This window comes from Chelonoidis abingdonii, chromosome 10 (assembly GCF_003597395.2).
Source record: "Chelonoidis abingdonii isolate Lonesome George chromosome 10, CheloAbing_2.0, whole genome shotgun sequence".
NCBI classification, from domain to species: Eukaryota; Metazoa; Chordata; order Testudines; family Testudinidae; genus Chelonoidis; species Chelonoidis abingdonii.
This window is the reverse complement of record NC_133778.1, coordinates 24,628,287-24,641,543: the sequence shown is the minus strand read 5'-3', so window position 1 is coordinate 24,641,543 and position 13,257 is coordinate 24,628,287. Positions and strand designations below refer to the sequence as shown.

Sequence of the window (13,257 nt, the reverse complement as noted above, 5' to 3'; positions counted from 1 at the left end):
CATTGTCAGTGTGCATCACACTACCACAGTGAATGTTAGAAAGTGTAAATAAAACAGACCAAATACAGATACAGCAGAAAATACATAGAAAGAAAACTGGAAATCTTCTACCAGAACAGCATATTTCAGCTACAGGCCAGAAAATTATTCAGTAGGGAAGGGCGAATGCTTTATACGCTATCCTCTGCTATGCTAATGATTAGCTATTGTCTACTTACTTTTGAGCCAAAGCTCTTAACACTTTCTCATGTTCAAGCATTTTATTAAATTCCTCTTCATGCTTGGCCAGTGTAGCTTGAGAAGGCTACAGAAGTGTTACCCATGTTTATTCGTTTCCTTGAGTTTAAACCTGTCAGATGACATCTCTGTGAAACTTCCTACAGTAGGCGCTATCTTCTCCTGGCGCTGGTGGGTGCCTTCCCCCTCCATCTCTGCCCCACCCCAATTCCACCCCCTCCCTGCCCCTATTGGACTCCTCCTCCAAATCCCCACCCTGACCCTGCCTCCTCCCGAGCGCACTGCTTTCCCGCTCCTCCCCCCTCCCTCCCACAGCTTGTTACACCGCGAAACAGCTGTTTTGCAGTGTGGCAAGCACTGGGATGAAAAGCGGAGACACAGAGTGCTCAGGGGAGGAGGCGGAGGTGAGGAGCTGGGGCAGGGAGCTTGGCTGCTTCACCCACCAATTTTTCCCCATGGGTCCTCCAGCCCCAGAGCACACACGGAGTCAGCACTTATGTTCTCTAGCACAGCGGCTCTCAACTTTTCCAGACTACTATACTCCTTTCAGGAGTCTGGTTTGTCTTGTGTACCCTCAAGTTTCACCTCATATAAAAATGGACTCGCTCACAAAATCAGACATTAACATACTAAAGTGTCAAAAGCACACTATTACTGAAAAATTGCTTACTTTTCATTTTTACTATATAACTATAACATCAGTTAGAATATAAATATTGTACTTTCATTTCAGTGTATAGTATATATACAGCAGTATAAACAAATCACTGTCTGTATGAAATTTTAGTTTATACTGACTTAGCTAGTGCTTTTTATGTAGCCTTCTGTAAAACTAGACAAATATCTAGATGAACTGATGTACTCCTTGGAAGACCTCTGCATATCCCCTGGATACTTATACTCCTGGTTGAGAACCACTGCTCTAGCAGGCTGGTTGACAGTGACCTACGGAAATTAAATATGTCTCTGATTTCTGGCTCAGTCTGTCACAATGAATAAAATACAACCAAAGATGTTAGTACAATTATTGAAAATGTGGGAAAGGACACTGGTACTTAGGGAACAGAAACAAAGAACTAATGTAGTATTTTATTTGAAAAAAAGTATTCAATAGCTGTAAAAGGAAATAAGTGAAGGAACAAAAGAAGCATAGGAAGAAAGTTTTTGTAACAGCAAAATCCAAACTGTTTAGACTGCAACAAGTCATCTCATGTAAGCAAATCACAAAATTATTACAGTAAAATAAAGTCAAATTTTATAGAAACATATCACATTGCTTCTCAACTGCTATATATTTTCATTTAATGCTCTAAGAACAGCCATACTGGGTCAGACCAATGAACCACCTAGCCCACTGTCTGTCAGTGGCCAATGCCAGAATCTTCAGAGGGAATAAACGCGGCAGTTTTGATTGATCCATCCCCTTTTGTGCAGACCAAGCTTCTGGCAGTTGAAGTTTTAGGGACAACCAGAGCATGGGATTGCATCTCTGACCATCTTGGCTACTAGCTATCAATGGACCTATCCTCCATGAACTTATCTAATTCTTTTTTGAACCCAGTTATACTTTTGGCCTTCAGAACATCCCCCGGCAATGAGTTCTGTAGGTTGACTTTGCATTGTGTGAAGAAGTACCGTATTTCCTTATGTTTGTTTTTAAACCTGATGCCTATTGATTTCACTGGGTAACCCTAGTTCTTTTGTTATGTGAAGGGGTAAATAATACTTCCCTATTCACTTCTCCATACCATTCATGATTGTATAAATCCCTATATTCCCCCTTTGTCATCTCCTTTCCATTCCAAACTGAACAGTCCCTGTCTTTTTAATGTCTTCCCATATGGAAACTGTTCCATGTCCCTAATCATTTCTGTTGTCCTTCTCTGCACCTTTTCCCATTTTAATATATCTTTTTTGAGATGTGGTGACCAGAATCTCATGCTGCATCCAAGGTGTGGGTGTACTGTGGCTTTGTATAGTTGCATTATGAAATATTCTGTTTTATTATCTATCCCTTTCCTAATAGTTCCTAACATTAACTTTTTTTGATAGCTGCTGAATATTGACTGCTAGTAAGACTTAATGCTTTTGTTTCTCAGTTTCTCTGCTCCAATCAGCATTATCTATCCACTGTTCAACATCTGGTCAGTGTTCTGTGTCATCCTCACTGAATCCAGGAAGTCTGACATACATGTTTACATATGACCATATACAAGAAAAATTAGTTTCCTTATAGTGAGGTAGTTACCTAATAACTAAAAATCCACTCTTTATAAATCAAATCCAGTACAAAACTATACATTGATTTATGTAGTTAATGAACACATTTGTTATAAGATATGTAGCTGAATTAAATTTCTTCCTAATACTCTATAGCAGGTGTATCTTTATGGCACTGTGTAAAATATTCATAAAATATTAAGTGATGTGCATAACACTTTGAGGGGGAAAATAAAAAAAAATGTATTCAATTAAAATGAAATTTTCCATTTTCTCTGGCTTTTTTTTAAATGGCAAGCCTATCTTCAGTGTTTTTCCCATCTTTTTTTCACCCTTAGACTTTTGGCTAGGCTGTCACATTTCTCTTAAAATGAGCTTTGTTTTGTTTTTTAAATAATGTGACTTTTTGTTTTTGTTTTTCTACCTGATTTCAGGTACAAATGAGTAATACCATTGACTTCAGCTTATGTGCATACTTCCCCCCCCCTCAAAATTCTCTGCATATTGATCGCTTAATATTTCATGATAAAATAGTAATCACTGACTTCCATGGAACTATTTGCATGTTTAAGGATAAGCATGTACCTGAATGTTTGCCGGATCAGGGTCTAGTTTTACATGCATGATTACATAGCTGTGCAGCGATGCACATGCTGTCCATTTCTGTGTCATAAATTAGAGGCCAACAGAGGAAATCTTGGCCTCATTGACAGTGGCATAGCCAGGTGGAGGGAACAGGGAGAGCGATCAAAAAAAAAAAAAAGCATGCCACCCGCTGCGACGTTTTTACTCACCTGGTGGCACTCCGGGTCTTCGGTGGCACTTTGGCGGTGGGCCCTTCACTTGCTCCAGGTGTCTTCAGCAGCACTGGAGGACCCGCAACTGAAATGCTGCCGAAGACCCGTGGAGCGAGTGAAGGTTATGTCGCCAAAGACCTGGAGCGCCGTGGGGTGAATAAAAGCGCCACAGTGGGTGGCACTTCTTTTTTTTTATTGCTCCCCATTTCCGCCAGGTGAGTAAAAATTAAAAAGGCACCAAGAAATTGATGATGCGCCACTTGTGCTCAGTGGGGGAGTGGCTCCTGCCCCCCCCCCCCCCAGCTTTGCTACTGCTCATTGAAATCAATGCAAAGCAAAACTTTCATTGACTTCAATGGGGCCAGGATTTCACCTCATCTTTCAAAAATGTAGCCATATATCTGCAAGAATCTCTGGGTCTAAATTCCCCTAAACTTTGATGTATTAAAAATCCTGATCCAAATTTTACAATTTGGGTCAATCTTTCCAACAAGATCATTTTCCTTTTAACTGTTTTTCATCTAATCTTAAAATTTTAAAAACTTAATTTAATCTTATATTGCAATAAATAGAAATCTTTAAAAATTATATTAAACCCTAATCTCTTCCATGGTGGATCACTGTATGCTTTGCGTCTTTTGTGTTTTGGGTGCCTCTGGAGGCCTACATCCTTTGTGCTATTATCATTACCATTAATATAATTATCACTCCTAATTTAAATGAAGACACTTTTAGTGGCTACTGTATTGGTGTTTGCCACCTGTCTTCTTATTACATGTGTATAATTAACAGTACCTTCACTGTTAAAAGGAATACAAAAGAATAAACCCACTGAAAAGGACACAGTGTAATCAAATTAGCTTAGTTCCAGTTTTGTGTAAGTATGGATGTACTGCATAATTCTTGCTTTCTTTCCTAACTTGATGCCTTCAGTAACCAAGGAAAAGAAACAGTAGAGAGAGACAGTTTGTGCAGCTTTTGAATTTTTAATAAAATCTTATTTGCATCCATTTTTAAATGAATATAAAAAGCCCAACAAGCCTTGGATGGTCAACCCTCTGTCTGCTGACAATGCCATTTCCAGTTTCAGTCCAAAGTGTGGCATTTCTTGCTTTTAAAATAGCTGTTTGGGACTGAAGGTGCTTTGAATTCAGTTAAAACAGCACTTTGAAAAGATCTTTCTAGTGTGTAATGGTTGTGTACAGACTAGAGTTTCTTTTCAAGCCACTTAGGCCTTGGCTACACTGGTGCTTTACAGCGCTGCAACTTTCTCACTCAGGCCAGGTCTACACTACGAGATTAAATCGATTTTAGATACGCAATTTCAGCTACGAGAATAGCGTAGCTGAAATCGAATATCTAAAATCGATTTACTCACCCGTCTTCACTGCGCGGGATCGATCCGCGCAGCTCGCTGTGTCGAATCCGGAAGTCCGGTCATCTAGCTGGAGTTCCGGAATCGATCTAAGCACGCTCTGGGATCGAGATATCGCGTCCAGACCAGACGCGATATTTCGATCCCTGAGCAATCGATTTTAACGCGCCGATCCGGCGCGTAGTCTAGACGTGGCCTCAGGGGTGTGAAAAAAACACCCCCTTGAGTGCTGCAAGATACAGCGCTGTAAAGCGCCAGCTAATCCCCATGAGGTGGTGGAGTACGTGCAGCACTGGGAGAGCTCTCTCTTGGCACTGGCGCTGCGACCACACAGCGCTTTGAAGTTTCGAGTGTAGCCAACCCCTCAATTATGGTTCAGGATGAACCAAACTGCTTTAAAGGTGGCATATGCTTTAGCCAAACACCAACTGAGCTCAATAAGGGTGAAGTGGGTGAAACCAAATAACCTGTGACATACAGGAGGTCAGACTAAATGATTTAATGGTCCCTTCTGACCTTAAAAGCTATGAATACCTGTTTAGAAACTGCTGTAGTTAAATTGGTGCAACCCCTTACTGTGATGGCAGTCAGACTAATACAAAGGTGCTGGTTTAGTGTAAGCTTATGTGGGGTAAATCTATAACACTATATTATACCAGTATAGACCGACACCTTTATATCAGCATAAACACCTCCACAGGGAGTTGCACCAATTTAATACATCAGTTTCTAAACTGCTAAATCAGTACAAAAACTGGTTGCAGACCACCCCTTAAACATGAAAGGACCTGCCCACATTTGGTATATTTGTTTCAATTTACCTAATAGGCTTTGTTTTGACCTGTCATGATTTTTACTTGTCTCTCTTTTTTTTTTTTTAAAGAATGCTTGATTACCTGGACTTTGCTTTTCCAGTTAATCATACCCAGACAAAAAACTGTATCTTGCAATCACACACACATTGCAAATACTGAGTTATTGCCCAGTAACAAATTCTAATGTCAGGTAGCAGATATAGGACTCCATTCTGCATTCCCTACTTTCAATGGGCATTTTGGTCGCAGAAGGAAGATGGGACTAGGGCTGTAAAATAGCTTAATATCTATGCAATATATAAACTACATTTTCATTAAAGGACCCAATATTCTGCAGGTGTAAAAGGGCAAAACTTCATTTAAATCTACAGCGCTGAACAACTGTACACCAGAAAACCGGAGTGTGATGGAGGGAGTTGCAGTGAGACGCACAAATTAAGGTCAGAGCCCTGTGCTGTGGTTTGAACTGGTCTCCAGTAAAACCCGTAAAGCGGGTAACACTATTCTCCTCCTCCTCAAAGTACAGAAAAGCAGAAGTTGAACCAGTTTAATTTAAAGGGCTTGAACAACCGCTGTCGCTCACCTACCGCGGCCTTTGCCAGCGTAAAGCAGCTCTTTAGCGTCGCTCCCCACCCCTGGCCGGGGTAAGGCCGAGTCGCCGTATGCCAGCTTTGGTGATCTGCGCTTGAGCCACCCAGCGGCACCCCTTCAACAACGCGAGTTTGCTGAACTCGGGCTGCAGCCCCAGGGGCAAAGCCCTACGCGTGGCGCTGCCCGGGGGGCGGGCTGCAGCCTCGCGACGCTCCCTCCCGCTCTCCCGCCATTTCGCGCGGTGCCCATCACCGTGGCGCCTCCGCCCAACCCAGCGTCTCTCCTGCGGGCAGAGGTGCTGGGCACGATCACCTCCCTCCCCCCCGGCTGTACGGAGACTGCGGCTCCCTCTCCTCTCCGGGGCCGCGCGGGAGCGGGAGTCACGCGCACCCTACTCCGGGGGCGACAGCACAGATGCGCTCCGACCCGGCGAGCCCACACCGCACAGGCCAACGCAGCATCCGGTGGAGCTGCCAGACTGCGCATGCGCCTCCTCCTGAGTAAACTGGCGATGAGATCAGCAGCCGCGGGAGGGAGGGGGCAGAGACTAGAGGAGGTTATGCTACGCTGTTTACGTAGAAGGGGGCGGGGGGAAGTCCGCATTGGCTCGGCTGAGCCACCAAGGTGGTTGCTTAGCCTATGCTCACGGTTTGTAGCTGTGTGCGTGCAGAGCGCGGCCGGCACGGCGTAAGTGTGTTTGGTGAATGGCGTAGCGCGGCGGCCGCTGCGGAGGAGGAGGCGCCCCGGCGGTTTGGTACCGAGCGGAGAGGGAGATGCACACGGCACTCGAGTGAGGTAGCTATAAAACCCCATTTGTTTACATTCCCTCCCCCACACAACCGGCCGGCGCTGCCGAGAAGGCGGCGCCCGGGCCGGGGGGGAGGGGGGCAGCGGCCACCATCCCTGCGCGGGCTGCAAGGCTGCATGTGGGGGGCAGCGAGGCCGCTGCCGCCTCATCACGTGGCGCCGTGGCGGCAGGAGTGAGACCCCGCCGCCCAGACCGCCTTAGTGAAGGGGTGCGGGGGAAAGGGGGGGCTGCTCCACTGAGTCTGTCCCGAACTGCTTCCGGCCGCAGTGCGGGCTCCCCCCACCCGGTTGCGGCCCGGGCACCCCCGGCCCAGCGCGGCAGCAGCCCGGTAATGAGGGGGGGCGGGGGCGTCACACAGGATCTCGCCAGAGGTAACGGCCCGTGTGTTGTGGCACGGCTGAGCACGGTTTCTCGCGGCTGTGAACTGTACCGGGGGGACGGCACCAGGCTCAGCTTTGCAAGCTGTAGTGACCAGAGTTGGGGAGGATCCCAAATGGGGCTTTCAGCCCCAGCGCTCTCTGCACACCCCAGAGCAATAAACCCAGCTTCCAGCCAGGGCTGCATGGGTGGGCCTCTTCCCCTTCCCAGGGGAACCAAACGTTTGTTGTTGGTCTCCAGCCTGCATATCCATTTCGTTATGCTCCCAACTCTGCAGCCAGGTGTACATTATAAACGTACACCAGTATAGTTACGTTTTTCAGGGATGTGAAAAATCCACATCTGAGTGTCATATTTATACCAACCAAACCCAGGGTGTAGACAGCACTGCATCAAAGGGAGAGCTTTTCTTGTCGACATAGCTACTGTCTCTTGAGATGGATTAAACTACACCAACAGGAGAAGCTTTCCCATCCACATATAGCATCTTCACTAATGTGCTGGAGCTGTGCCGGTGAAATGTTTTCAGTGTAGGCCTGCCCTAAGTTAGTGTGTATTTTAGACCTTCCCAACCAGCCATCATTATGCTTCATCTGCAGTATGTCCTTTGAAGGTCTATGCATAGAGTACCTTCCTTAGAATGAGATAGAAGGGAACACTAGTGTGGGGTCTGAGTTGGTGAAACTTAAGTAGCATGTCTAGGTCACGTTTATTTGGGGAGCATGGTGAAGGTGGGTGGTGCGTATACTTTTCAGTTTAATATTCTTGATTTGCTCTGTTATTGGGGAAACTTCTTATCTTGAGGTGCATCTCAGGTAAATTATGTGTAACTTTGAACAGTGTCAAAAAAGCAAGAGCTAAGTGTTACTGTTGGAGGTGAGGGGAACTTGGTTGGCCACTGTCACTGAGACAGCTTCTGTAAAATCACCCAGTCACAAGCGGTATACAGGAAAGAAAAATAAGGTTAAGATAATACAGCAATTAAACAACTATTGCTAGCCTTCCCACTCACAGGGTCTCCGAGCTGCAGTCCAAGCCTGAGAAGAGCTCTGTGTGGCTTGAAAGCATGTCTCTTTCACCAACAGGAGTTGGTTCAATAAAAGATACTACCTCACCCACCTCGTGTCTGTAATATTCTGGGACCGACATGATTATAACTACACTACATACAACTTTTGGAAAATGTGTAGAGGGAGTAAGTAGTTCAGCCTTTTCTTGTCTGTCTTGCCATTTTTCCGTGCCTGAACTGGTTCTTCTGGCAGCAGAACTCCCTGATAGTAAATCATGTTGAGATGCTGTTTGGGATACAACTCTTTTAATAGTCTCTTGCCCCCTCCTGCCGCCCCGTGCTTTTTTTGTCTTCTCAGTTTTATCATTCTCAGCTATTTTGTCTATGCTGTTTTTTTCTCACATCTCCCTTCCACAACTCAAAATGCTACTCAAGTTAAGGTAGATACAGATTTAGCTTCTAACACGACAAACGTTTCACACATTTAACCTAAATAACTACTCTTAATTTCCCCAGTAGAACACTATGGGCTTGTCTACATCTCACAACTTTTAGCCCTGTCGCTAAATGTTGGCATGTGTAAACGCTCTTTGTTGGCACTTTTGCCAACAAAATACTTCCAGCCCCACGAGCAGTGTTCACACTGCCACTTGCTGCGGCAAAACTTTTATCTTTCGGGGGGAGGGGAACTTTTTAAAGTACATGTGAAAGACAAAAGTTTTGTCGACAACTTGGCAGTGTAGACAAGCCCAGTCCATGCTTTTTCCATGTGAGAGCAGCAGCCTGAAATCAACACTGAAAAATACATATTGAAGGTATCTGGTTAGTGTTGAGAACTAGTTGCTCTTTTAACTGACGTAAGTGGTTCTTTTGGGGACTGACATGCAGAATAACTAATGTGATACAAGATGATTAGAAATAGATAACATTACATTTTCAAAGGGAATACACTCAATAGACTATCCAAGGAATTTTTTTATTAATACGTTCTCTTTTGGAGACCATGAGAGCTTGCAAAACTGCAATAGAACACTTATTCCAAAGTAGGAGTCCATACACAGACTAGCACCATATACAAATCACCAGCTGTTAATTCAAAACAACTTAATTATTTTGGTGCAGATTTTAGCATGGGCCAGCCCTAGATATCTTCATTTTGCATTTGAGAAGAAAAAGTAAACAGTATATTTAGTGAAAACTTAAAATTCATTTTCAGTAATCTAGGGATCCATTAGAAATGTACTTGCAAATGTGTTTTTAAAAAAGGTGAGTTCTTTAATGTTGCTTGTGTAGTCGCAAAAAACACCTCCATGAGGAGAATAACTACCAGCACTGGGAGCTGTCTACACTGGCACTTTGAAGCGCTGAAAGTTGCCGTGCTCAAGGGTGTTTTTTCATACCTCTGAGCGAGAAAGTTGCAGCACTGTAAAGTACCAGTGTAGACAAGCCCTTAGAGAAGTGATTTTGACTCCATACTGAGGTTCTGCTTTCTTGTGTGTGTATTTCTTTTTAATGTGGAGCTAGTCTGCAGTATGAATAAAATCAGGGATGTGAAGGGAGAAATGGTTCTTATAACCAGCAGCACTTTTATCTTTGTTATCTAACTGGCTTCTTTTAGGTCACGTTTGCTTTACCACATGTGATAATCAACATGGAAAAAAAATCTGTTATACCTCTAAAAACCAGAAGCCAGTGGAAGATTGGCAGGAAAAACCCAGTGCTTCTCCCACTAGCTTTTGGAAGGGAGAGTCAGTGGAATTGTTTGCACACTGATGTATCTAGTCCATGCTCAATCTTGGTTATAAAGGGTCTGATTAGATTTAGAGCTCACTCTGCTCCATTTACTAGCTGCTGCATTACCTCTCTGATTCCCACCTCTCCATGTCCCAACCTCTCTTTCCTTCTGACCTCCACCTGCTGTAAAGGAGGAACTACTTTCCTCTCTTTTCCCTCCAGCTGCTGGAAAAGAATGGTGAGTTTTAGGCTATGGCTACAGTGTATGTCGGCTCAGGGGGGTGAATAAACATAAGCAACACTGGCATAAGTGCTTGTGTGCACAGTGCCATATTGGTAGGCCAGTATAGCTTCTGCAGTTCACAGAGGTGGTTTTATAATGCCAATAGGAGAGAGTGCTCCCATTGATATAAACAGATAAGGTGCAGCTGCGGCAGCGCTGTATATGTAGACATGTCCTTAGTCTTCCTCCTGCTATCACTTTTAATGTCTCTGCTGTGGCTTATAGCTTTCAGAGAACCCTAGTGAATGCGTTTGCTGCTCTAGGACAATGGGAGCTGCTGGAAATGGCGGGAGCTGAGGAACGTACTGGCTGCCACTTCCAGCAGCTCCCATTGGCCTGTGGGAGCCATGATTGGCCGGGCCTGCGGATGCTGCAGGTAAACAAACCGGTCCGATCCAGCCCACCAGGGGCTTTCCCTACACAAGCGGTGTCCCAAGTTTGGAAAACACTGCTTTAGATAGTATCTGCTGTCTTTTGTATTGATACTTGTACATTCTTACCATTAAGCAAAGTTTAAAAAAAAAAAATTTCTTTAAGATGTTTAAAACAGATTAGCACTCAAAAGCTAGGAAAATCAGTTCGGGCTAGAACTGTGTAACTCACCTGATTATTCGTTTATGTTGTGCCTCCATAAACATTCAGCTGCGAACTCTTCTTAAGGGATAACGCTCAAGATCTTCAAATGGTGAGGAGACTTTTTTTTTTTTTTTAACTAGTCATAACTGATATTTATTTGCTAGTCTAGGTGATCTGAAATCTAGTGGTCACATTTTATTGGAAGTTGATGAATGACTATGGCTATGTTCCAAATATTTGACTGACTCACTCTATTAGTTGAGATATTTCTAGACTTTTTGTGCCCAGCTGTAAGGTTAAAAATATCCTACTAGATCTTTTTAAACGATTAAAAATAAATATGTGAGGATTTTATTTATATAGAAGTCCAATAGCTCATATAAAAATAGGTGCTTCAACAGAGGCCTGATGTCAGATTTTAGTCCAGGTTATAAACACTTTAAAAATAGAGATTTATAATGGAAACTGAGAGATCCTAGCTATCGCTGCTGGCAAATGCTGCTGTAATAAAATATTAAGTCCACATAGACCCCGTTATCCTGTGAACGTGCAGTGATCACCCAGTTTGTAGTAGTTATGTAAACAGAACTCTGCTAGCCTTTCATTCAGTGCTATAGTGCTATGGTCACTGGTGCGTGGATTAAAATAATCCTACGAGTTAAGCATGGTAACTGAAAATGTAATCTGATGCACTGCTGATAATTGATGAGTATCTAATAGATAGCTTTTCCCTTTAGTAGATCTAATTGCTGATGATGGTGCATGTAGTCATTTTTAGTATTGATAATCCAAGCTATATGTAGCATAAAGAAAACGTAACTTTGTTTAATTTTTTGTTTTGTGAGTAGCATTAGTGTGTCATCTTAATACTGGTTTTTCATTTGAAGTGGAGCTAAATAGCGCTATTTATCCAGTGCTGTCTAGTTATAAAGTTGCTCAGAACGGTAGCAGTATGTCAGTTCTACAGCTGTGAATGTTATAATTAGCAGTCTTCTCTACAGGGCAATTATCCTGTGCGTACAGCTGTATGTTTTCTATGATGGTGGCTGGTAGACAATCCTCTAGATCTACTTGGCTGACCGTGCAGAACAGTGGCATTTCCTCATTTCATACTGTATGCAAACTAAACCAGAAAAGCTTCCCTAAATGCTTAAACTGAGCACTCAGTATCTAGGTTTTTAATAAATAATTTTATTTTATAACCTAAAAACCCTACCTAGGAACAGGGTCGGCTCTAGCAATTTCGCTGCCCCAAGCACGGCAGCACGCCGCAGGGGGCGCTCTGCTACTCGCTCATCCCATGGCTCCGGTGGACCTCCCGCCGGCTTCCCTGTGGGGGAGTCTGGTGGTCCCGCGGCTCCAGTGGACCTCCCACAGGCATGCCTGCGGATGCTCCACCGGAGCTGCGGGACCAGTGGACCCTCCACAGGCACGCCTGCGGGAGGTCCACCGGAGCTGCCTGCCGCCCTCCTGGCAACCGGCAGAGTGCCCTCCGCGGCAGGCTGCCCCAAGCACGCGCTTGGCGCGCTGTGGCCTGGAGCCGGCCCTGCCTAGGAATTTACTCGTGGAAGGTGCCAGATTAACAGTCATAGAAAGAGAAGTCTTCTACTTACTGTTGCCTCAACCCACCTGAGCACTGATCTGTAGGGGGACCACTTGTAGGAGTAAGAAGAGGAGTCAGCAACCTTTTAGAAATGGTGTGCCGAGTCTTCATTTATTCACTCTAATTTAAGGTTTCGCGTGCCATTTAACATTTTTAGAAGATCTCTTTCTATAATATATAACTAAACTATTGTATTTAAAGTAAAGAAGTTTTTTAAAATGTTTAAGACGCTTCATTTAAAATTAAAACGCAGAGCCCTCCAGACTGGTGGCCAGGACCTGGGCAGTGTTAGTGCCACTGAAAATCAGCTCACGCATGCCATAGGTTGCCTACCCTTGGGTAAGAGGATAATTTAGCATTCTACCATCCTAATCATTGGCCTCTGCATAACACTTAATTAGTATGCTGGCTAGTTTCAGTTGTGATGGCTGTTTTTTGTGATGTGGATAGTTTGCCTCACTAGATTTTTATGCTAAAATATAGTTCACTTATTTCATGTACAATATGATACATTGGGGACACCTGTGACACAGCAATTAAACACCTGTGACTGGCCTAGGTCTTGGGCTGTGGGGTTGTAAAATAAATGTGTGCATGTTTGGACTGGAGCCTGAACTCTGGGACTCCACGAGAGGGAGGATCCTAGAGCCCAGGCTCCAGTCTGAGCCCAAATGTTTATGCTGTAGTTTTTAGCCCTGCAAGCCCAAATCAGCTGACCTGGGCCAGCCCCGGCTCTCAGTGGGTCTCTTATTCCAATATAGACATACCTATAAATGAAAGACTTTCGGTCACTGCTAACCTGGGCTGCATTTGAAGTAGTTATTTAGAGGA

The 13,257-nt window shown here is 44.2% G+C and overlaps 1 protein-coding gene across 3 annotated transcripts in view; it reads left to right on the top strand.

Annotated features, from left to right (window-relative positions):
- The first annotated feature begins 6,573 nt into the window (after window positions 1-6,573).
- Window positions 6,574-13,257, top strand: part of SLC39A10 (solute carrier family 39 member 10) — a 64,050-nt gene continuing 57,366 nt past the window's right edge. For 2 of the 3 annotated variants that reach the window (XM_075070042.1, XM_032803634.2), the window contains exon 1: window positions 6,672-6,830. In XM_075070042.1, coding sequence (XP_074926143.1) covers window positions 6,675-6,830 — 156 coding nt within the window. In that variant the 5' untranslated portion in view covers window positions 6,672-6,674. Of the gene's footprint in view, window positions 6,831-13,257 lie in introns of all 3 variants that reach the window. The other variant, XM_075070041.1, reaches the window with a different exon arrangement.